Source organism: Sus scrofa, chromosome 10, assembly GCF_054392235.1.
Source record: "Sus scrofa isolate SSC_HxYL_T2T_F1_AM1 chromosome 10, Sscrofa_HxYL_maternal_Yorkshire_Landrace_v2.0, whole genome shotgun sequence".
NCBI lineage: Eukaryota > Metazoa > Chordata > Mammalia > Artiodactyla > Suidae > Sus > Sus scrofa.
The window spans coordinates 57,787,236-57,813,054 of NC_139392.1; the positions used below are offsets into that span (position 1 = coordinate 57,787,236).

General features: G+C 39.3%; 1 protein-coding gene and 1 long non-coding RNA gene across 4 annotated transcripts in view; one reads left to right on the top strand and one right to left on the bottom strand.

Moving 5' to 3' along the window:
• The first annotated feature begins 433 nt into the window (after positions 1 to 433).
• Positions 434 to 25,819, top strand: part of UBQLN1 (ubiquilin 1) — a 40,910-nt gene continuing 15,524 nt past the window's right edge. For all 3 annotated transcript variants that reach the window (XR_014817745.1, XM_021064658.2, XM_021064659.2), the window contains exons 1-3: positions 434 to 883; positions 19,236 to 19,387; positions 21,256 to 21,371. Coding sequence is in view for 2 of the 3 variants with exons in the window: in XM_021064658.2 (XP_020920317.1) it covers positions 704 to 883; positions 19,236 to 19,387; positions 21,256 to 21,371 (448 nt within the window). In the remaining variant the exon portion in view is untranslated. The remainder of the gene's footprint in view (positions 884 to 19,235; positions 19,388 to 21,255; positions 21,372 to 25,819) is intronic.
• Positions 10,115 to 15,732, bottom strand: LOC146399447 (uncharacterized). Its single transcript, XR_014817755.1, has 2 exons — positions 14,524 to 15,732; positions 10,115 to 14,081 (listed from the first exon to the last, which is right to left on the bottom strand). It is a non-coding gene; the product is annotated as an uncharacterized LOC146399447 (long non-coding RNA).

The window sequence follows — 25,819 nt, forward strand, 5'->3', positions numbered from 1 at the left end:
CGGGAGCTAAGGGGGTGCGCACCGCCACCGGGGGGAGGGGGGGGTGTAAGGTGAGGGGGTTGGGGAAACTACCTGGCCCACCAGCGCGCACGCGCATCTCCAGCCGCAGCGCCCAGTGGTCGATACCCCTTTCCAGTACTTTCGCTAGCCGTGACGTCATCCCTCTGCGCCCTTTCTGTCTCCCCGAGAACACGCGAGTTTATTTTTTGGTGAAAGGGGTAAAAAGAAATGAACTGACCTCTTCTACCCCACTTTGTTTTTAGTCCTTCATTCTGAACGCGCCTACGCTTTGAGCAATGGAGCAGGAAAGGGCAAAAAAGCCAGCCAGAGTCCCAAGCGGCGCCGGCCTGGCATGACTCGGCTACGTCTCCAGCCGCGTTACCCGGCGTGCCCCGCGCGGCGCCGGCAGAGGGACGTGGGGGGGAGGGGCGGGGAGGAGGAAGCGGCGGCGGCGGCTGCGGATGTCGCTGTGAGCGAGCGGCATCTGAACACACGGCGGCTGCCGAGCGCCCAACCCGGGCCTGCGCCGGGGTCCACGCCAAGCTTCGCGGCCCCTCGCCCGCTAGGACAGCCCTGCGCCCGTTGTCACCGAGGCAGCGTGCCCCACATTCTCCGCTGCCCAGGCCGGCCGGCTCTGGCGTCGCCTGGCTCCCCCTCGTTCGCCCGCTCCCTCCTGCGCGCCTGAGTCACCGCCGTCGCCGCCATGGCCGAGAATGGTGAAAGCGGCAGCCCTCCGAGCTCCCAGGACAGCGCCGCCGCGGCCGAAGGTGCCGGCGCCCCCGCGGCCGCTGCCTCCGCCGAGCCCAAGATCATGAAAGTCACCGTGAAGACCCCGAAGGAGAAGGAGGAGTTCGCAGTGCCGGAGAATAGCTCAGTCCAGCAGGTGAGGGCCGCCCTAGGCTCGGGGCGTAGTGGGGATGGCGGCAGGACCTCCGCCCGCCGTGGGAGGAGACGGTTTTGCAAGGGTTTGGCGGTGGTGGGGGTCGTCCCCGGAGGTGCCCTCATCCTTTCTCCCGCGTCTCATCCCAAATTCGATCACACCCAAGTTCGTGGGTTTGCTCCTGGGGGCATCGCAGGTTTGTGGCGGGGGCCGCGCGGCCTTTTTGGGGGATGAACAGATGCTGCTTCTCTCGGCTCCTTCTTCGGGCGTCCACAGACCCCCAGCCTCCTCCTCCAGCTCCCCGCCCCCAGCCGCCTCCTTCTGGCTCCTCACAAAGGAAAGGGACCCGCCGCCTGGCTCCGGGCGGGGTGGAGTCTGGGTTAGGGTTCGCCTTAGCCTAGTCTGCGATTTTGTCTCGTGAAAAAAAAAAAAGGGGATGCTCATTGTTTTACCTGCCTACAGGTTAAGGTGGATTGGGGGATGACGAGCACGTGTACATTTGGTTCTGCGTTTTGAGTGCTGAAAATTTTCCCATCTTCCAATCTTTAAAGAAAAAATTAACTATGACGTAGAAATTGTTTTCAGCCATATCTTAAGTGCTAGTACTAGGCTTAAACAGAAGAGGGGATGACTTTCATTGACGATTTGCTGGTCTTTTTTTAAAGTGTATTTGTCATCGCTTAGATGCCAATCATTGGGGAGGTTTTTTGTTTGATTTTAGTGGGAGAACTGCGTTATTCAGATATTAGCGTATGCAGTCGGATAACAACGAAATTGGAGTTAATGGAGAACATGCAAATATGCTACTTAAAATCTGTTCAGGAATACAAATCCCGCAGTTAATAGTCTTGAGGAATTTAACACATTGTTTTAGCTTATTGAATATACGTCTCAGGATATTTTCTACAATTATTGAGTTGATCTCAGCGTGAACAGTTTATGAAGAAGCAAAAATTACTGAAACGTACTTGTGAATGTCCCTAGGAACAATAAATGATTAGGGCATTTGTATATATAATTCTGAAAGGTGTTGTGTTTTGTCAAGTAGTAAGTAGAGTGTGTAGCATCAAGTGAGAAACTTTGACCACCTATTGAATCACCATATTTTTTTCCCTCAATATAACTATAAAAAATTTCCTTAACGTTTTTATGTTTTCTAGCATACAGGGAAATTGAAATAATTGTGCAGTGAACACCATGTGTCCATTGCCTACAGTTAGTATCTAGCTTTATTTGCTCTGTCATACAATTAATTTTATTTTTTCGGATGCATTTCAGGGTAAGTTTTAAGCATTAGTACATGTTACTCTTAAAAAGCACTTTAGTAATGTGCCTATCATTAACCTGAATTCATTTTTTTAACCTAAATTTTTTTTAGTTAAATTTGACTTGCGGTGAAGCGCACAATTGCCATTCCATGAGTTTTCCCACGTACATACACCTGTGTAATCCGAAGCCTTATCAAGTTGTAGAACTTTATAATTGACTAGGAAATTTCCCCCTTGCCCTTTCCCAGTCAGTTCAGTGACTCTCCTCCGTTAACCACTGTTTTGATTTCTTCCATGGATTCATTTTGCTTTTTCTAGAATTTCACATAAGTGGGATTATTGGGTATGTACTCTGAGTAAGGCTTTTTCTTTCAGCTTAGTGTTTTTGAGACTCCTTGTGTATCATCAGCAGTTCCTTTTCATTGCTATGATTCTTACTTTGTATGGATATACCACCGTAATCTGTTTATTTTCCAGTTGAGGGTCACCTGGGCTGTTTCCAGTTAGTTGCTATGAACATTCTTGTATAAATCTTTTGATTGGACAGGTGCTTGTATCTTTCATGTTAAATGCTTAGAAGTGGAATGACTGGGTCATAGGGTAGCTGTAGGTTTAGTTTCACAGGGAACTATGTTTTTAAAAAATGCTTGTGCTCTTTTACGGTCCTACTGATAGTGCGTCGGAGTTCCTGTTGCTCCACATTCCCACTAACATTTGATAATATCAGTCTTTTTTATTTTAGTTATTGTAGCAAGAGACCTACAAAAGGATAATATTGAAGGCTTAGACTGTATCAGGCAAATTCTGTTTTCTGTAATTTAAAATCTATTTCACTGTTTCTGTGTAATGTAAATTTTCTTAATACATTATTCTGAAAAAGTATACCTCCAGAAGGCTGTTGTTTGTGTGTGAATGATTAAAGTTAGTGCAGAGAATGGAAGGGTGCTTCCATATACTAGCTTTTAATTAGCTTGTTCTAGGATTTTGTAGCTCTCTAGATTATAAGATTTTGAAATACAGTTCCCTAAAATATTCAGGCAGTGTATGTCACTTGAATTTTTTAGAAAATATTAGTGTACTTAAACATAATGTGAATATTGTACTGAGTAGAATTGAACCTTTTCTTAAGGGAAATTACAACACCTCAGTATCATTATCACAAACATCATTTAAAATTGTATTTTATAGTGTAGATCTAGAATGCCTCTCCACTGTGGTGCCTTCAGCCACATCTGTCTCTTGAGCACTCAAGATGTGGTTGGACTGATTAGAAAGGTCCTAGAGGGGTAAAATACACACCACATTTTGAAAACTTGTGACTGGTTTCTTTTGCTTAGCATAATGTTTTTAAGGATCATCTTAAGTTGTAGACATGTACATCCTTTTTATTGCTAAATAATATTCCAGTGTATGGGTATATATCACATTTGATTTCTCCATTTTTCTGTTGATGGACATTTGGTTTGTTTCTACTTTTCGATCGTTATAAATAATGCCTATGTGAGTACTTACACAAGTTTTTTGTGGATATAGCGTTTTCATGTTTCTTTTACATATGCCTACTAGTAGAATTACTGAGTCGTGATAGTTCGTGTTTAACTTTTTGAGGAATTGCCAAACTCTTTTCCAAAGTGGCCGTTTTTATTCTCACCAGCAGTACACGATGATTCCAGTTACTCTCCATTTTCTGATGTCTGTCTTTGATTGCAGCCTTCCTAGTTGTATGAAATAGTATCTCACTGTGATTACTCTGCTTTCTATTACTCAAGCAGCAGTTCTCAATACAGTCTGGAGGTCCCCAGAGCTCTTCCAGAAGGGTCATGATATCAGAAGTACTTTCATAATAGTTCTGAGGTATTATTTGTGTTTTTCACTCTAATTTTCTCAAAAACAAAACACCCACTTTGAGAATCTAAGAAGTGAGATATCTAGACAGATGTGAAAATCCGGTTGTCTTCTATTGTGAGACTAAATAAATTGCAAAAATTTAAAACGGTGCTGTTTATGAAAATAGTTAATTTTTCATTAAAAAGTTGTTTCTATTGACAGTAATGAGTTCATTATCCTAAAATGAATATTTTTTAAGATTTCTGTTTTAAAATTTTGTGTATCAATAGATATAGAGAGTTCCCATTATGGCTAAGCAGGTTAAGAACCCAACTCAGTGTCTGTGAGGATGTGGGTTTAATCCCTGGCCTCGCTCGATGGGTTAAGGATCTGGTGTTGCCACAAGCTGCTGTGGGGTCAGAGATGTGGCTTGGATCCTGCATTGCTGTGGCTGTGGCTAGGCTGGCAGCTGCAGCTCCAGTTTGACCCTTAGCCTGGAACTTCCATATACCACAGGTGTGGCCCTAAAAAGGGAGAAAAATAGATATAGCCTGCATAAAAACAAACAAACAAAAACCTCTTTGGGGTTTCAAATTTGTAAGAGTGCTGTTCTGAGATGAAAAATTGCTGCAGTGGAGTATTTAGTAGATACTTTCAAGATTGAGGATTGACTTCACTAAGTTGTCATTATCTCTTGTCTAGAAACTGATAGCCTACTGGTCAGTCCTCTCCATTAATTCGTAGAGCGATCTCTGAAAACTATTAGATCATATGACCCTCTACAAACAACCAACGGCTCTCCATTGATCTTGGACTTAAATAATGTGGCCTTGGTGTGTGATAAGGTTTCTTCCTACCTCTCCATTCTGATGCCGTTTTTCCTTCTGGGTCACTTGACTCTTCCCTTTTTGACTTTTTAGTTTCTTTGTCTGTTAATTGCATTTTTTTTTCCTGCCTCAGGAGTTTCGTGCAATTTGTTCTTGCTACCTGGAATGCCTCCCACTCTGTGCATTCTCACTCATCCCTTAAATCTCAGTGCAGAGGTCACTCTCTAATATTCCAGAGTAGGTTGGGATTCCCCATTGTACTTTCTCATAGCACCCTGATTTTGCTTGTAATTTTGATTACAATTTAAAGTCTACGTTAATGTGGTTAATGCTTATTTCTTCTCTCAGAGAGGATCTGTGATTGTTCACTGTTGTGTTACCAGAGCCTAGCACATAGTATGCGTTCAGTAAGTATTTGTTTATAAATGAATATAGACCATATGCACAATGATGTATAATTAATAATCATTAGCAGTTATTCAGTCTTTACTGAGTGCAGTGCATTCCCCCTCTGTCTGCTGGGGGTTGGTTCCAGGACCTGAAGTGGAGGGCCAACTGTATACATAATTTCATGGTTTCCTGCCCTCTTACAGCTTTGTTCTAAACTGCTCTCCCTTTAGTTTACCGCTTCTGGTTACTGGAATATAGTTCTCCTAGAACAGCCTTTCTTCTTAACTGAGGATCTTCATCTGAACCACAGAGCACAGAAGATGATTTGAATGACTGTCCTTTTTTTTCTTGAAGATAGTTCACAGCTAATACATGTTTAAAGGCGTAGGAGAGAAGTTAATTCTTTACATATAGCTAGTGGTGTGCTGGTAAATGTTCATCAACAAGTTTTTCAGGAAAAACAGCACTGATTTGTAGTGTTTGCTTTTTTCTATGGTATAAATACCTCTCACTGTGGAAGATTTTAAGCTACCGATATTAAACTGGTTTATACAATTCCTGAAAATTTAGCAGTTTGAGTTGGTGGGAGCCATTGTTTACAGTGGATATATTAAGGCATGTGTCAGCAAACTATAGTGGGCCAAAGCCACCATGCCCATTCACTTATGTATTATTTGTGCTTTCAGAACAGACCATATGGCCCACAGAGCTGAAAGTATTTACCGTCTAGCCCTTTACAGAAAGTTTGCTGACCCCTGCCTTAGGGCATTAGAGCTTACAGTTCTAGATCTTGTCATACTGTTTTTCAAAACCCCTTTCATTATAAAATTTTGCCATGACTTAAGTTTAGCAGTGCGACCAATAGAGGTATAATGCTCCCACAAAGATAATTTAAATTTTCTTACAGCCGCTTGAAAGTTGATTTTTTATTGTAGTCAATAATCAGAACATAAAATTTATCATCCTAACTTTTTTTTTTTTTTTGTCTTTATTTAGGGCTACACCCTTGGCATATGGAAGTTCCCAGGCTAGGGGTCGAATTGGAGCTGTAATTGCCATAGCCACAGCAAAATCAGATCTGAGCTGTAACTCACAGCAACGCCAGATCCTTTAACCTACTGAGTGAGGCCAGGGATTGAACCTGCGTCCTCATGGGTAATAGTCAGGTTCATTACCACTGAGCCACAACAGGAACTTCATCCTAACCATTTTTGAGTGTACAGTTCATTGATATTAAATAAATTCATTTTGTTGTGCAACCATCACCATCATCCATCTCCAGAATTCTTCATCTCGAAAAATTGAAACCCTGTACCTATTAAATAGTAGCTCCCCATTATCCCCTCCTGCCAGCCTCTGGCAACAGTCATTCTACTTTTTGTCTCTGTGAATTTGACTACCCTAGGTTTCTCATAAAAGTGGAATCATAGTATCTGTCCTTTTGTGACTGACTTATTTTACTTACGTAGTGTTGTCAGATTACATCCATGTTGTGGTACATGACAATTTCCTTCCTCTGTAAGGCTGAATAGTACCCCATTGTATGTATGTATCCCATTTTGTTTATCCATTCAGCCATCAGTGGTCACTTGGGTTGTTTCTGTCTTTTGGGTATTATAATTTTAATATGTTTTATTTAACCTAGTATATCTTAAATATTCCAGCATGTAATTGATAGTTTAAAAATTTAAATATTTACTTTATTCACACTAGATCTTCAAGATCTGATGTGTATTTACATTCACAGCACATCTGAATTTGGACTAGCAACATTTTAAGTGCTCAATAGCCAGAGGTGGCTAGAGACTTGTGAAGTAGATAGCATAGTTCATGCTTTATTCCCTACTTACCTCTCCCCCTCTAGTCACTGCATTTCAGCCGTTTTTAAGCCTTTCCCCCAACTCTCACTCACTTGCTATTTACCCCTTTGGGCTTTTGCCAGTACTGCTAATGACTAACAAAATGGTACTTATTCCAGGCTTATCAAGGAATAATGCATTATTATTATTTTTTTAAGTTTTGCAACCTCATGATGAAAATACTGTTATATCTTTTAAAATGAAGAAACAGACTCATATTTATAATATGATTAAGTTTATAAACTGATTAAATAGTGGAGTCTAGATTCAAATCCAGTGACTAACTTTGGAGCCCACACCTAAGCACTGCTCCAGGCTGCCTCAACTCTTCTCTGGTTGGCTTTTCAGCTTTTAGGTTTATTTAAATGTTATCTGAGGTTGATTGGACTCACCAACCGAAATTAGATCAGTGATTGTACTCACTGATTCCAGTTTTAATTATATGGACTTTATCCTCCCCACTGCATACTCTTAAGAATTTACAAAGGTAGGGGCTGTTCTGTCTACCTCTTAATCCTGTGGTACCTGCCTAGGCACACATTGAGTAATGCAAATATTTATTGAGTGAATGAGCAAATAGTGGTTTAAAGATTTATTTGCAGTATTTTGTACTTAGTTGGGAATATTTTAACAATGTGATTTCCTTAGGAAAAAATGTGACGTTTAGTCTTATTTTAATTAAATGTCTAATGGCATTATTTTAGTTGTTTTTCTCTCTGAGCAGCTTCCACTATTAAAAAGAAAAAGAAAATCTCATTAAAATTAGGATTGGGAATTTTCTTAGAGACTAAAGTTGATATCTCCAAGTCTGATAAAAAAAATCACTGAGTTGGCATTCAAAATAGATTTCATTCATCAAATTCATCAAATTTGACTCACGAATCAAATGTGTGTGTGTCTGTATGTGCGCTCCTCTATTTTGCAAATACTTTCATTACCAGTAGATCTGACCTCTTTTTTTCCAGATAAATTTATGTCGTTTTGAGTTAGTTTGAATCCCTGTAGCTATGACAACATGGACTTCTTGGTTTATTAAGCTGCTGCTCTACAGATTTCTAGACTGGTGTAAAGTTTTTCATTAAAATTTTTAATGGCCTTGAAGCTCTCCAGTTTATATAAAGGATGTGGCTTTATTAGTTTTTAAAATACAAACTACAGGCGTTCCCGTCATGGCTCAGCAGTTAACGAATCCAACCAGGAACCATGAGGTTGCAGGTTCGATCCCTGGCCTTGCTTAGTGGGTTAAGGATCTGGCATTGCTGTGGACTATGGTGTAGGTTGCAGAATCAGCTCGGATCCCCCATTGCTGTGGCTGTGGCCTAGGCCTGCGGCTAGGCTACAGCTCTGATTAGACCCCTAGCCTGGGAATCTCCATATGCTGCCGGTGCGGCCCTAGAAAAGGCGAAATAAAATAAAATAAAATACAGACTACAAATATACTATGTATGCTGTCACTTTAGGAAATTTGAAAAGTATGAAATAAAAAGGGGACCCCTCAAAAAAAGTTACTCTGTGTATCTATCTGATTCCGTCCAGAAAAATGTTTATCTCTTTATCCATATATGATTTTCTATTTATTCCTGTTAAGCAGTGGATCATTACCCACACTTTTACTTTACTCTTTTTATATCTTTGCAGTCTTCCCATGGCATTTGTAGAGCTAACTCATTCCAGTATTTATTTGTGTGTGTGTGTGTGTGTGTGTGTATTTACTCATATTTTGAGAAAGGGGAAAAGGGTGTTGGCATTATTAATGAAGTATGTTGAAATGTGGTCTGCATTTTGGAGAACACATGAACCTTGGAATTTGAAAAATCTGACTTTGGACAAGGTGCTTTTACTCCTCTGAGTCTCACTGGCCACATTTTTAACATGTGATATAACATGTGCTTCATTAAATTGGAGGATTTCTTAAAATAATGTATTTAAAGTATCTGCTTCAGGGAGTTTCCTGGTGGCTCAGTGGGTTAAAGATCCAGCATCATCACTGCTATAGGGTGAGTTCGATCCCTGGCCGGATAACTTCCTCATGCTGCAGATGCAGCCAAAAAAAGAGGGGAAGGGGAAAAAAAAAAGAACCTGGCTCAGAGTTCATATACTATACTTGTGATGGTTTCTTTCCTCCTGTATTCTTTTGTTTGCTAGTGAGTTGAGTCTTAATTTTTTGTAGTAGAAGGAAGCATGAAGAGTATGCTGGCATGTGAAAGCGAAACAGTTTATTATATTTCAGTTACAGAAACTAATTATAATGCCCTTTAACATTTTTGACTAAGTGTTCAGTTTTATATTTATAAGAAGGTACCCTATTCCTATATAGCTGCTTAGGTCTCTGTAGCTATTTCTTATATCCAACATCTTAGTGTAAGACTTAGGCAGTGTTTTTTGTTTTGTTTTGTTTTTTTAAGAATTTATTTTATTTTGTCTTTAGGACTGCACCCATGGCATATGGAGGTTCCCAGGCTAGGGGTTGAATTGGAGCTGTAGCCACTGGCCTACATCACAGCCACAGCAACAAGGGATCTGAGCTGAGTCTGCAACCTACACCATAGCTCACAGCAATGCCAGATCCTTAACCCACTGGGCAAGGCCAGGGATTGAACCCGTGTCCTCATGGGTACTAGTCAGATTTGTTTCTGCTGAGCCATGACAGGAACTTCTAGGCAGTGTTTTTTTAATGAAGGTACTTTAAGGTTACTCAGACTCAGGCATTTGGACAATAACTGGCTGAACTATGAACTATTGCACGGTATGATGTATTGAGCATGGATTTTTTTTTTTTTTTTAAACGGCTGCACTTGTGGCATATGGAAGTTCCCTGAATCCAGGGTGCAGCTCTGGCAAGCCAGATCGAGCCCTTGCCTTAGCAGTGACTTGAGCCACTACAGCTGGATTCTTAACCCACTGCTCACAATAGGAACTCTGGGCATGGATTTTTTTTTTTTTTTTTCAAGAAGTATAAGCAATACTGAATAAGGAACTGATTGAAAAGTAGAGAATCTTGAAGGGCCTGTGATTTAAATAGCAAATGTTTGAATGCGGTGTGTTATTCCAGTAACTAGAAGATTCTTTTTTTTTTTTTTTTTTTGTCTTTTTGTCTTTTTGTTGTTGTTGTTGCTATCTCTTGGGCCACTTCCGCGGCATATGGAGGTTCCCAGGCTAGGGGTTGAATCGGAGCTGTAGCCACCGGCCTACGCCAGAGCCACAGCAACGCGGGATCCGAGCCGCGTCTGCAACCTACACCACAGCTCACGGCAACGCCGGATCCTCGTTAACCCACTGAGCAAGGGCAGGGACCGAACCCGCGACCTCATGGTTCCTAGTCGGATTCGTTAACCACTGCACCACGACGGGAACTCCGAGAAGATTCTTGCTAACTGCTATTAACACTTGGTTCTGCAGGAAATGAAATTAACATGTTTGTTTTAAACTTCAGAGTTTTTTTTTTTTTTTGTAAGAGCTTGCAAAAATTTTTTTCTTTTTCCCTAAGGATATTTAATAGGAGCAGAGACTGGCTGTTTAAAGGCAAGTTTGGATTGTGGAGTATTTGTAAAGGATGACAGTTTCTTTTAGCTAACTTAAAATCAGTTTAATTCAATTTAAAAAAGTGTTTATATTTCAGAGTTTATCCTCACACAATTAGGTTATCAGTATTTGAGTGTTTGCCTGAGTGTGAGTACTACGCCCAGGTATTTTACATAGATCCCATCAGCCCTGAAGAATAAACATAGTCTCCATTTTACTGATGAGGAAACTGAGGCTCTGAGACAGGTAACATCCTCAACATACAACTAGTAAGTGGCAAAACTAAGATTTGAATTCAGGTTTACATGTTCAGAAATATTCTTTCCTAATATAGTAATGCTTTATCTCATGTCCCCCACCCCTGCCCTCCGCCCTACCCCAAATGTGTATGTCTCATTTTCTTCTCAAGAACAGGGATTAAGTGAAGCAGGCTCTGAACAGCTGATACAGTATCATAAAAGTTGATATACTAAATCTTACTCATTTTCATTTCAGGGCAGCATTTCGTACAGTATTCTATTTTATGTGGCTTTCTAATTCTTGATTATTTGCTTTTTCCTCCCCAGATAAAAATAGCAAATTTAGGGGAAGAGGAGGTATGCTGTCAAGATAAGAACTGACAAGATGATGAAAAACAAATGTAGGGCATCTTGAGAGTTTGGAACAGTATCTGTGTTTTGCAGAACAGCAGTTGATATTTGCACCAGTAACTGAACATTACCAAAAAGTTAAGCTGTGTTCAGTAGAATGGAAAATAGTTTTGGTGTTCACATAGCAGTAAAACATCCTTTAGCTGGAGAATCCACTGGCATGAGGCACCTGACTTTGGATGATGTTAAGAAAATGAGAAGACTACTGAATGGTTTTTGTTTTGGCCATACCCATGGCATGCATAAGTTCCTGAGTCAGGGATCAAACCAGAGCCACAGCAGTGACAATGCTGAGTCCTTAACAGCTAGGCCACCAGAAAACTCCCTGAATGTAAATGCTGAATTGGTTTCAAATCATTAAATTACTGAATTTGAGGTACATTAAAATTTTGATTCTTCTAATCCTTGAAAGCATGTAGTAATTCTCAGTTTTCAACTTTTCTGGCCCATTGAAAATTGCTTTAGGTTGTCAGTCCATTCCAGAGTAGGGGACATAAATTTATAGGAAATACGGATCCTTACAGGCCCATTCCAGTATGTATTTTTCATTTTGATTTAGTGGTGGCCATATGGGCTTAAGGACAAAAATAAGTGTATCTATCTAGGTAGTCTAGAAATGCCTAAAGGGAATTAGAAAAATCCTTTATTTTTGCTTAGGATTCTAACCTAGGTAGATGGAAACATTTTATATAGTGGTTGCAATAAGTTTTATGTGTCTACAGAGGAATACTGTCTGTGGACTACCTCTGTCTAAAGCTGCTTGAGAATTTAAAATAGCCAAGTGTTCAGGGTTTTTTTTTCCTAAGTCAATATTATTTAGCTTCTGATTTTTTTTTTTCTTGTGTTCAATAAAAGTGTCATAGCTAAAACAATCATGGAAGTAAAGTTCAAATGTTAGGGATCACATTTTTGGAAAATTGGAAGCCACTGTAAACTATGTTCCTCTGCCTTTTTTTAGAGTGCAGAATAGAAGTTTAAGGCTCTGTGAAGTATGTGTAGAATGTTTGGCTCTTCTGCAAAAACATAACATTGTTTAATTAAAATTTTCTAGAATGAAGCTTATTTGGGAAAGTATATATGTTTGATATGGTACAAGTGAAATTAAGATTCATTTTTGTTTCAAATGGGGTGGCAAGCAACTGAATTTAGAGTTATTGTAATCCCTTGGATTTTGCAAGTTTGTTCCAAGCTTTGGATAATATACTTAGAGTAAGTCAGTATTACTTTAGTCTATTTGGAAGTGATTCTTTTTTTTTTTTTTGTCTTTTTGCTATTTCTTTGGGCCGCTCCCGCGGCATATGGAGGTTCCCAGGCTAGGGGTCGAATTGGAGCTGGCCAGGGCCACAGCAACGCGCCAGAGCCACAGCAACGCGGGATCCGAGCCGCGTCTGCAACCTACACCACAGCTAACGGCAACGCAGGATCCTTAACCTACTGAGCAAGGGCAGGGACCGAACCCTCTACCTCATGGTTCCTAGTCAGATTCGTTAACCGCTGCGCCACGATGGGAACTCCTGAATGTGATTCTGATACCTAAATTGTTTGTCATCAGTGTTTGAAATTTAAAATTCATTTTTCTAAGAGTTGGATTGTAATAGGTAGTCAGGTTATACAGTTTCCCTTTGTGCAGTACTGGAAGTACAGCTGTACCTATCTCATAATGCTTTCCAACTTTTACCATGAAGAACTCATACTTTTTGTTTTTATTTTTTGTCTTTTTAGGACCCCACCCACAGCATATGGAAGTTCCAGGCTTGCAGTCAAATCAGAGCAATAGTTGCTGGCCTATGCCACAGCCACAGCCACAGCATTGCAGGATCCAAGCCATGTCTGCAGCCTACACTGCAGCTCACGGCAGTGCTGGATCCTTGTCCCACTGAGTGAGGTTGGGGATTGAACCCTTGTCCTCATGGATACCAGGCGGGTTTGTTACCACTGAGCCATGACGGGAATTCCTAAACTTGTACTTTTGAATTGCTTTAGCTACCCTTCAGAATGAAGAGTTCCATGAGGTTGTAGAGTCCTAGTATGAGCTCTGTTAATTTTCAATAGTGCTGTAATTCTGTCAGAGAAAATGATTTCTTAAGGTCTGTCCGGACTTTGATTTCTTGAGATTTTGTTGTGAACATTGAATGAGATGGGGGGGTTGTGGTGCTAGGCAAAGTATAGCTGCTTAATAAACAGATGAATAAATGATGAATGTAAGTGCTCTTTGAGCTGTGTGCCGTAGGATCTTACTCCTTTGCATCTAGGACACATAAAGAAGCCTTTAGTCTGTCCAGAAAGCCCAACTATCCTTCCTAATTGGTAACTCAAGGTTAGTAGGATTCCAACTGTTAAATATTAGGCTCAACTAAACTGTTCATTACTGGTCTATAAGCTTTTGAGGCTGTAGCTCTTTTGGATAGCAGGCCGTAACTGTCTGTGCTGGATATGATGCTCTCAGATGACCATTTCTTATTCTTAGGTGATCATCTCTGTTGTGAGTTCCATGTCTTATATCCACTTTGGCCTGCTACCTAAAACTAGGATGTCTTCACGCCAATTCCCTTCAGATGACCTACATATGAAAGGTGTATGTTAGCTTTCTGGCTAGTTGAGTCACTTGAAATTGGATGCTCGGTGTATTTGGTCATGTCTTTTGACTTCCTGGTGTTTCTTATGCGTAGGGCATTCACAGTCAATTTTTAAGCCTTTTTTTTTTGTGTGTGTGTGTGTGTGTCTTTTTGCCTTTTTGCCTTTTCTAGGGCCGCACCCACAGCATTTGGAGGTTCCCAGGCTAGGGGTCTAATCAGAGCTGTAGCTGTCAAGCCTATGCCAGAGCCACAGCAACGCGGGATCCTAGCCACATTTGCAACCTACACCACAGCTCATGGCAACACTGGATCCTTAACCCACTGAGCAAGGCCAGGGATCAAACCCGCAACCTCATGGTTCTTAGTCAGATTTGTTAACCACTGAGCCACGACGGGAACTCCTTAAGCCTATTTTTTATTTTAGTTCAGAAGAAAAGACACATAAATGCATGCTTTATTTATTAGCACAAAAGTCAAGAAGTAAAATATTATCAACTCCACTGAAGTCACCTTGTGATCCCTTTGAATCACCACCTCTTAGCTACTCCTCTTCTCACTTTTAACACCATGGCTTTTGCCCCTTCCCCTTTTTTTTCTGTCTTTTTGTCTTTTAGCGCCGCACCTGCGGCACATGGAGGTTCCCAGGCTAGGGGTCCCATCGAAACTGCAGCCACTGGCTTACGCCAGAGCCACAGCAGCGCGGGATCCGAGCTGCATCTGTGACCTACATCACAGCTCATGGCAACGCCAGATCCTTAACCCACTGAGCGAGGCCAGGGATCGAATCCATGTCCTCATGGATGCTAGTCAGGTTCATTAACTGCTGAGCCATGACGAGAACTCCTAAAGATGTCTATTTTGATTTTGAGGGGGTTTTGTGCTGGATATAAAATTTCGGTTTCCCAATTACTCTTCCTCCTCTATAATTTTTTCTTAATTTTTAAAATCATGGGTAATTTCAAATAACAAAAGTAGAATTAATAAGTTAGCCTCTGACTCCTTCAGGCAGCTTTGACAATCTTAGAGCCAGTCTTGTTTGAGGTGTATTTTTCTTTAAGGCCCCTCTCCATTTCCCGTTATTTTGATGCCTCTCTCATAAATTATATTACTTCCTCCCTTAATATTTCAGCATATGTCTCTAAAAAGGAAGGACCCTCTTAACATAATACAGTTTCCTGCCTTACCAATTAATAATTTCTTAATTTCATTGGGAATTTCCCCATTGTCTTAAAGTGGTTTTTTAAAGCATAATGATAGCATGAATTTATTATGTATTTTTGTCTTAAAAATAGACTTTGTTCTTTAGAAAAGTTTTAGATTATATATTTATAGCAAATTGAGCAGAAAGTATAGAGTTCTCATATTCCCTACTTCAACCACTTCAGCCTCCCCCACCATCAACATCCCACCCCAGTGTGGTACATTTGTTACAATTGATGGACCTCTGTTAACATAGTTTTTATGTATAAAGTATGAGTTTATAGTTTAAGATTCACTGTTGGTATCTCAACAGATACATATTGTGTGTTCAACCTCCCCCACCATCAACGTCCCACCCCAGTGTGGTACATTTGTTACAATTAATGGACCTCTGTTGACATGTTATGTATGTATAGTTTTTATGTATAAACTATAAAAGTTTATAGTTTAAGATTCACTGTTGGTATTTCAACAGATATATATTGTGTGCGCTCTGCCTGGTTATCCTTCTCTCTACCCTAACTCCTAGCTACCACTGATCACTGATCCACTTACTGTCTTCATAGCTTTGTCCTTTCCAGAATGTCATCTCCTTGAAATTATACAGTGTATGACCTTTTAGATTGGCTTATTTGATTTAGTAGTATGCATTTAAGTTTCCTCTTTTCATAGTTCATATGTTCATTAGTCCAGAGACCCCCTGTTCCTTTTCCAAAGAGGAAAAAAAAAAAAATCATCCAGTCTTTTGTTGCATTTGGGGAGGGACAGTTGGCTGCTTAGTGTACAGTGAAGATATATCTGCGTCTTAAGACTTTCAGATCTCCTTATTTTCCCCTTTAGACACCTTTCATCTATCCCCTGTCCTCAGCCTCTGGTGGTACCGTATTGAATCTTTCAGGACTTTTGCACATTTGGTGGACTGAATTAGCTTTTTAGCTTGGGCTTTTAGTATTGCCAGTTTAGATTAAGTTCTCTTGGGTTCATTGGATGTCCAGCTTCCAAATTTTGTACCAGTTGAGACCAAAAGATCTCAATTTGTTCTTTTGTGAGTTTCTGCCTTGTTTCCTTTTGCAGATCATGTCTGATGAGAGCCTTGTATCTAGAATATATAAAGAACTTTTAAAACTCAATAATAGGAAGACAGATAACCCACTTTAAAAAAGGCAAAGGATCTGAGTAAAGTTCTCCAAAGAAGATATATAAAATAAACAAGCACATGAAAAGTGCTGAACATTGTTAACTATCAGGGAAATGCAAATCAAAACTACTTCACATTTAAGGATGTCTGTAATAAAAAAGACAATAAGTCTTTATTGATGTGGAGAGATTATTGCTGGTATGAATGTACAGCAGTGTAGCTACTCAGAATAATGCTCTTGTGGTTCCTCAAATGATTAAACCAAGAGTTATCCTAGGACCAAGTAATTCCACAATTCCTTTATATTTGTATCCCTCTCATCTAGGTATATACCCAAGAAAAATGAGGATATTTGTCCACAGAAAAACTTGTATACATGAGTGTTTACAGCAGCATTATTCATAATAGGCTAAAGGAGGAAACAACCCAAGTGCCCATCAATTGATGGATGGATAAACAAAATGTTATATATTCTATATTTTAGAATATTATTTGGCCATAGAAAGGATGAAGTGGAGTTCCTGTTGTGGCTCAGTGGTTAACGAATCCGACTAGGAACCATGAGGTTGCGGGTTCGATCCTTGGCCTCGCTGAGTGGGTTGAAGATCCGGCGTTGCCATGAGCTGTGGTGTAGGTCACAGACTTGGCTCGGGTCCCGTCTGGCTGTGGCTCTGGCATAGGCCGGTGGCTACAGCTCCAATTAGACCCCTAGCCCGAGAACCTCCATGTGTCTTGAGTGTGGCCCTACAAAAGGCAAAAAAAAAAAAAAAAAGGACACACACACACAAAGGATGAAGTATTGGTGCATACCACAACACAGGTGGCCTTGCAAACGTTAAGTGAAAGAAGCTGGTCACAAAGATGCATATTAGGTGACTTCAGTTAAAAAAATATCCAGAATAGGCAAATCTATTTGACAGAGAGTAGATTAATGGTTTCTTATGGTTTGGAGTGATGGGAGAAAAGGAGATGATAGCTAAAGAGTACTGGTTTCTTTTTGAGAAGATGAAAATTTCAAAATTGGTGATGGTTGGACATACTTGTGAGTATACTAAAAACTATTGTATACCTTAAGTGGGCAAATTGTATGTGAGTTATATGTCCATAAAGCATGAAAAAAATCTTTTATTGTTTCAGTGGGGAGTTGAAGGGATGTAAGAGTAGATGTATGTCATCAACCTAGTATCTTAACTACAAATTTTAAAGTGTGATAAAATGCTGTATAGTTGTATGTTAATTCAGTTATGTATTTTGGAATGACACCTGAGGGATATGAAGGATTCCAAAAAAGGACTTATTTGAAGGTAAAGAAACACAAACTTAGATTGCTCTCATTTTACACATGAAGTAGAGTATAGTTAATCTGGGTAGACTTGTTTTTGAAATCAGACCTAGATTTCAAGCTTAATTGGCAGTGTATTAGCTGTGTCACTGTGAGAGGAGGGAGACATATTGAACCTTTCTGTATCTAAAATAGGATTAAAAGTCATCTTAAATTATTTGAGGATTAAAAGAGTTGGCACTGTAGTAACTACTAATTTTTGATCACCACGTGTATTCCTGATGCCTACATTTTACATATTCATTCTCATTCAGTCTTTACTCTAAACCATGCCTTCTGCTCATTACCTTATTATTTCTAATAGCTACCAAAGGGAGAAATGAGATGTTTAATAATATGACAGTGGTTAAACTGATTTGACTTACCTCTTTATAAAAAGATTTTTTTCAGAGTTCCTGCTGTGGCACAGTGGGTTAAGAATCTAACTAAAATGGCTTGGATCCGTTTGAAGGCGTGGGTTTGATCCTTGGCCTGGTGCAGTGGATTAAAGGATCCATTGTTGCTGCAGCTGTGATGTAGGTTGCAGCTGTGGCTCTGATAAATTCCCTGGCCTGGGAACTTCCATATGCTGTGAGTGTGGCCATTTTTTAAAAAAAGAAAAAAGGTTTTTTTTTCATAGTTGGAAATTGCTTATCTTAGGTAAAAGGGCTGTATAGCATATGTTTTCAAATAAAAGAAGGAAAGTAGAGATGGAAAAGGTCCAAAATATTTACTGCAGTATAATTTCACATTATCTTTGTCATTTAAGGAAAAAAAAAAAAAAACCAATAGTTCTTACACATTGAATTTTGAGCAGTTATGGAAAATCTCATTCATACACAAAAGTAGCATGTGGTAAACTTTCATTCATCTCTCATTTTCGACAGCGATTGACATATGGCTTATCTTATTTTGTTTATTTTTTCTCCATGGCATGTGGAAGTTCCTGGGCAAGGGATTGAACTTGCACTGCAGGTTAACCTGCTGCTCCACACAGGAACTTCCTGGACAGTGGAGTAAAGCATATGTATACATGTGATTTTGATGAAGGTTTAAAAAACACTGATCTAGCATACAATAAATAAGCTTCTTAACAGTATGACAATCTTTTGTTTGCTTTTGCATATTACTTTCTTCTCTGGGAAGCCTTTCTTCAGGTTTTCCTGGCTACTTCCTACCTAATTAATTTTTACTGGAAAACTGCCCTTTGTGCTTCCTCTATACTTTGTGGTTTACTTGACTGACTTTTTGATTGAGCTACTCTTTTTCAGGGAAGGATTTTTGTTTTCTATCTTTGCATCTGCATAATACTGCTTGTTAATAAATGTTGAATGAAAGAAGTGGGGGGAAGGTCAGTATAATAGGTCAGGAATATGAGGTTGGCTTTCTCTATATTCAACTAAAAAGGAGCAGGACTGGAGATGGAATTCTAAAAAGGTTACTGTATACTCGTTAAGAGCTATGTGTGGCTTGAACTACATTTAGCCACCATTGATATAAAAAGAATAAGGCTATGACAAAGAAATGAATTATTGGACCTTAGCAGAAAATTCAATATAGGATATGTGCACTTGTAATAAAACATTTGTATTAGAGGTGAGTGAAGTGGGGGTACTCATTTCCCACAAAGGTAAAGATATGGACACAGAAAGGATGCATTGTTGCATTGTTTGAATTGTTGCAGTATATAGTAGGGGCTTCTTTGGGGTACTTCTAGAAAGGATTGGCTGATGCTGTGCAAACACCTGTGATACATACTTATTTTTATCTTACTTAGTTCAAGGAAGAAATCTCTAAACGTTTCAAATCACATACTGACCAACTTGTGTTGATATTTGCTGGAAAAATTTTAAAAGATCAAGATACTTTGAGTCAGCATGGAATTCATGATGGACTTACTGTTCACCTTGTTATCAAAACACAAAACAGGTATGTTTTTAAAAGACTTTTAGCTTTAAACCATGAACAGATGTTTATATTTCTCTTATAAAAATATCCAGTCTTGGCTTTAAATGGCTTTCTCTCATTAACATTTATTTAAATGGATTAAAATTCATTTATTTGTTGCTATTGATAGCAAATGATTTTTTTAAAAATATGACTCAGTAATGCTAATGCTTACACATTTGATATTTTAGAAGGTTCATCATTATCGAGTTATTATTTGAATTACAGAACAAGCAAATTAATATGTTTTTAGCAGTGCTTGTTGTTTTAGAGAGATTTTTGGACAGGATCAGGGTGACTCATCTTGGCAAACTACAAATTGGTAACTATATTTCATTAAACCTAAGGCACCAGTTTTTCAGAGGCAACTTTATGTACCACTAGGAGAAAAATATTGTCAGTTAAATTGGTGTATTTTCATTTCACTTAAAATTATTTTATATGTAGGAGTTCCCATTATGGCTCAGTGGGTTAAGAACCTGACTAGTATCCACAAGGATATGGTTCAATCCCTGTCCTCATTCAGTGGGTTAAGGATCAGGTGTTGTTGCAAGCTGCGGCATAGCCGCAGATGCGGCTTGGATCCAGTGTTGCTGTGGCTGTGGCATAGGCCAACAGCTATTGCTCCTATTTGACCCCTAGTCCAGGAACTTCAATATGCCCTTTAAAAAAAATTATTTTTATGTGTAGTGAAAGAGCTCCTAGAGCTCCCTCATACTTATTGGATATGGCATTTATCATCATTCTGTGCATCCATACGAAGAACATATGCATGAAACAACAGTTAAAGCCATCCTAACTATACTTCACATTGACTCTGATTGTTTTGAATCTCCCTTTGGCTTAGTCATCAGTGTTTATATTTTTCCAAGTGGGATGAAACTGAGCAGTAGTGGTGCAGCATTTCTTAAAAAAGTGCTACGATATTTTTTCTAGGAGTTTCTTCCAAGCCATGAACACCCATTCTGCAATTTTTTAATGTTCATTTCCCCCATCAGTAAATACTGCTTCATTGATAGTAAAATTTATTCCTTTTGTTCCTGTTTCTGTGCTTTTCTGTATATGCAGTAATTTCATTTTAGTTCCAATTAATGTCATAATCTCTCTGAAGACACGTTATATGATAATTAAACACAGCAAGTCTAGTACAACAATGTACTTAGGCAATTACTTGAAGTCATACAGAACATATGTGTGCAGGCATGACAGTTGATGCCTGGCTTTCAGCAATTGTATGATAGAGCCTGATTACAGAAATGTTAAAATGGAAAAATGTACATCTTAGAATTAGTGAAAGAAGCAGTGAGTGAGGTACAGAACTCTGAACTGGTGTCAGATGGAAGGGGTTTCCAATAAACCCCTTATTTTTTACCTATTAAGTAATAATCAGTTATTACTTGCATTGATTTGTCAACTTTCTTTTGGTGAAATCTCTTTTTATTTTTTATGTTTAACAATTTTAGGTTCTGAGTAAAACTGCCCCAACCCTCAAGAGTTTAGAATAGGGTAGATGAAAAGTTATTTATATAGTTAAAATTTGTGATTGTGACCAGTCATTGATTCTTTTCTGTTGAGGAGACCTGTCTTCCTCTCTTACATAATCAGTATGATTGAAAGTAATGAAATATTTATGTGTAATATACTTGAGGAGGGGCAGCTATAGTTTTTATGATGTTTTACTATGTTTATATTCATGTTCTTAATGCTTAGTTATCTCAGGTTATTTACTTTATGATAATTTGAATTGGTCTGAAAACTTACACTTTATTTCTGGGCATTGGAATTGAAGAGGTTCTTTTGAAAATAATTAGCTCCACTGTTTATACCATGATGTAATTATTTTTCCCTAGGCCTCAGGATCATTCAGCTCAGCAAACAAACACCAGTGGAAGCAATGCTACCACATCATCGGCTCCTAGTAGTAACTCCACATCTGGTTCTGCCACTAGCAATCCTTTTGGTTTAGGTAAGGGTCTTTAGTAATTTTTTTATAGGGTTGAAAAAGAAAATTTTCCTCCCAGGGTAGCTTTAAATAAAATGACAGAATTAAACATTAAGTCACTTTGGCAACAACACCAAAAACTTCTATAGCTTATTTCTGTAGGTCTTAAGGGAGTAGTTGGGAATACAGTTGTTCTTGTCTAGCTAATATTTACATGTAATAAGTGATCAGGAAATGGCATGTTTCTTTTTTTTTCTTTTTCTTTTTTTTTTTCTTTTTTTTTTTTTTGTTTTTTAAGGCCACACTTGAGGCATTTGGAAGTTCCCAGGCTAGGGGTCAAATCAGAGCTGCAGCTGCCAGCCACATCAATGTGGGATCTGAGACATGTCTGCAACTTATATGGCAGCTCACGGCAATGCCAGATCCTTAACCCAATGAGCGGGGCCAGGGATCAAACCCATATCCTCATGGATACTTGTTGGTCTCATTTCCACTGACCCACAATGAGAGCTCCAACACATTTCTTTTTAATAATAAAAGAGGTATTGAATGTGTACCTGATCTGACCACTATATAATTGACTCTGGGATGATTACCAAGTGGTTGATCATAAGCTAACCCCCTAAATACAATTTTCTTGTTTGTAAAACTGAGGAATCAGGCTGCATTAATAATTTTGTAACTAAACACACACAGAAAGGCCAGGGCCTGGGAGCAAGCCTAGTCCTTATTACTTCTCTTATATCAATTTTTACACTGAGGTTCTTTGGAAGGTTTTTTGGGGAAAAGCATAGTCTGAAGCTTACAGAAATTGAACTAGATATAGATAGATATCTCAGTGCTTCTTTCAGTTCCTAAATTGTATGACAAGTATAGTACCTCATAGTGACATTAAAAAAATATGTACAGTTTTCACATAGTGAGGATCATACCTTTTATCTCCTCTAGAAAAAGTTTTTTAGTAACTTAGTTCTATTATGTCAACTATAGTAGTTTTATGCTCTAATTTTTTAAAATGTTTAATGCTCTTATTTTTTTAAAATGATCTTAGGCTAAGTGTTTCTCTTTTGGTGGAGGCAGATGAGTTTTTTAGTTGGCAAAATTTTTAACACAAAAAATCTGGAGATATTAGGATGAAATTATTTACTGTTCAGATTCGTGAAAGGTACTGAGGTAAATCTCTGTCGCTTTCACTCTTTTTTTTTTTTCTCTTCTTTTTTGGTCGTCCTGCTGCATATGGAGTTCCCAGGTCAGGGATCAGATTTGAGCTGCATTTGGGACCTAAGCCACAGCTGTGGCAATGCTGGATCCTTAACCCACTGTGCTGGGCCAGAGATGGAACCTATATCCCAGAATTCCTAAGATGCCACCAATCCCATTGAACCACAGGGGGAACTCCCCTGTTACCCTATTTTATGGGCAAAGATATTGAAGCCCACAGAGGCTTTTAGTTAATATGCCTTGAGCCATACACCTTCCTGGTCCCTTCATTTCTTTTCTGTCCTGGCTGATCCTTCCACTGATCACAAACCTCCTTTCCTTCAGCTCCCTCCAAGGGATGCAGGTCCTGTCCTGCTTCCCACCCCTCTGTCATTCTGCCTGGTTACGTGGAGATCTTTCTCAGCTTTCAGGTGTTTGAGATCTTCTGCTAGTGTTCAGTTGGTGTTCTATGAGAATTGTTCCACTTGTAGATGTATTCTTGATATATTTGTGGGAATAGGTGAGTTCCATGTCCTACAGCTCTGCTACCCTGATTCTGAACTCCCCCAGTTTCTTCATTTCTGATCTTATTCTCATCCCCTCCTATCTTAGGTACTTTTCTCCATTCCATTTACCTGATTAGACAGGTTTTCTCTTGCTGGGGCTTTTCATTAAGGTCTATTCCATGTTTAAAAGCCCATAGAATCACACTGTCACCCTTTCTTTTGCATCATTTCTCAGCTATTTTTGGAAAAGGCATTTTCTGTTTTTTGTCTACACTTCTATTTCAGTAATTTGCTGTGGTCTGTTTCTTGCCCCCATCACTTCACCCTTTTGACAAAGTCACCATTGACCTCTTAGTTTGTCAGTTTCAGTGGACCCTATTTTAGGTTTTTTTGTTTGGCCACATCCATGGCATGTGGATGTTCATGGGCCATGGACTGAACCTGAGCCACAGCAGTGACAAGTCTGATTCTTTAACCACTGGGCCATCGGGGAACCCTTGCCTTTCTTAGATTTTTTACACACACTTTTTTTTTTTTGTCTTTTGTCCTTTTAGGGCCGTACTAGTGGCATATGGAGATTCCCAGGCTAGGGGTCTAATCAGAGCTGTTGCTGCTGGCGTACACCACAGCCACAGCAATGCCACATCCAAGCTGAGTCTGTGACCTATACCACAGCTCACGGCAATGCTGGATCCTTAACCCACTGAGCAAGGTCAGGGATTGAACCGGCAACCTCATGGTTCCTAGTTAGATTTGTTAACCACTGAGCCAAGACGGGAACTCCATAAATTACATTTTAAAACTAAGTAAGATGTCAAAAACATAAAACAGCCTTATTCTTTTTTTTTTTCCCCCTCCCCACTATTATTAGGCTATCTTAAGTGGCTATTCTGCTCAAGATCTTTCAAAATCTAGTGGTATAGTCCCCGTCTACTTCCCCATCCTCATTTCTTACCGTATTTTAACAGTTACACTAATCAGAATAGGCTCTCCTGTGGTAATAGCCCCAAATTCAGTGGTGTATTACCAGAAACCTTAATTTCTTGCTCTAAAGCTTTTCTTCATGCTTCATGTTTTTCATTGGTCAGTGAGGCCTCTATCTGCCTAGACCTCAGGGACACAAGCTAGTGAAATTATGCCATTTTTTAGCTGCACCACTTGGAATATGGCAGAAGAGACAGCTAGAGTGTCTCAATCTGGACTTTCTATTTCTATACTTGGGCCAGAAGTGACACACGTCAGTTCTTGCAGTCCTTTGGCCATAACTAGGTGTATGAACTTGTCCAACTGCAAAAGAAACAGAAGGCTGCTCATCAGATGTTTGATGAGCACTGCCCTTTTGGTCATACTGAACTTTTCGTGGTTTCAAGAACACATCAATGCTTATATTTATTTCTGCTCTTGTGTATAAGGTTTATTGTACCTAATATTAAATCTTCCTCCCTGCACTCCCTATTTCTTGCCAATTTACTCATTTTTCAAACTCATGAAGTGTCATCTTGTGGGAAAGTAGCCATTTCACTTAGGTAGTATGTTATAATATCCTTTACTATCTCTGTTGAAGTATTTATTCTGCATTAGTTTTCCTTGTCTGTCTTTTCGACCAGGTTGAGTTCTGAGGTTATACTTGTGTCTTTCTCATCACCTTATTCCCGACATGTAGCACAGTCCCTGGCATATGTAGAAAGTGCTTTAGTAAGTGAGGAGTGAATGTATTTGGTTGATTATATAATTTTACAAAGTTTTACAGTCAGTTCTTAGTCATCTTCTTGGATCTCTTAGGTTTCTCCTTGATTTAATTTCTCCAGAGAGACATCTATTTCCATGATCAGCAGCAGCTCTGATTCAACCAGTTATAGATGAATTCTACTTGGTAAACTTAAACTAGTCTTCTGGAAAGAGATTGTTAGAATTGTAATCTAGTGTATATTCATTTCTTTCTTCCTTTAGCAGGAATATTCTAGGGTATTTTTCTAACACCAACCAATTCTCTTAACACTGCTCTGACAGTACCTACCTGGAATTAGTATCAATCCCACAAGTTTAAAAGACTCAGTTAACTGTCTCCACACCCCTGCCACTTTAGATACCAGCCCAAGTCCCAGGCTACCTGTACTTCTGATTGGCGAGCTATAAATTGGAGGTTCCCACAACCCCTTCTCAAGTTTGGTAATTTGTTCGCATGGCTCACAGAACTCAGGAAAACACTTAAATTTACAAATTTATTATTGGAAAATAGACACATGGAAGGGAAGCATAGGGCAAGGTATGGGTGTCAGGAAAGCCTTTATGCCCTCTCTGGCATGTCACCCTAATAGCACCTAGATGTGTTCCTCTCAGAAGCTCTCTGAATCTCATTGCACTGGAGTTTTATGGAACTCCATCTCTAGCCCCTCTTCCTTTCCTGGAGGTTGGTGTGGTGTCCACCCCATCCTGAGGATATCTAGGGTCCCCACCCTAAGAAACATCATTAGCATAAATGAAGTGTGTTCTAAAGGCGCTTGTAACAAGTAACAAAAGACATTCCTCTCAGTCAAGAAATTCTGAGGGTTTTAGGAGTTCTGTGCCTAGAACTAGGGACAAAGGCCAAATATGTTTTTTGTATTTTAGTGCACATGAGAATATTTATTTTGATTTATTTGGCTTAAATTTAAATATCAGCATGAATTCCTTTTTTGACTATTTTCAACTATAGAAATTAAATGTGTTTATGAAAGTAGTAGGAATTCTTTTTTGCTTTAAAACGAATTTTTTTTATAATAGGCT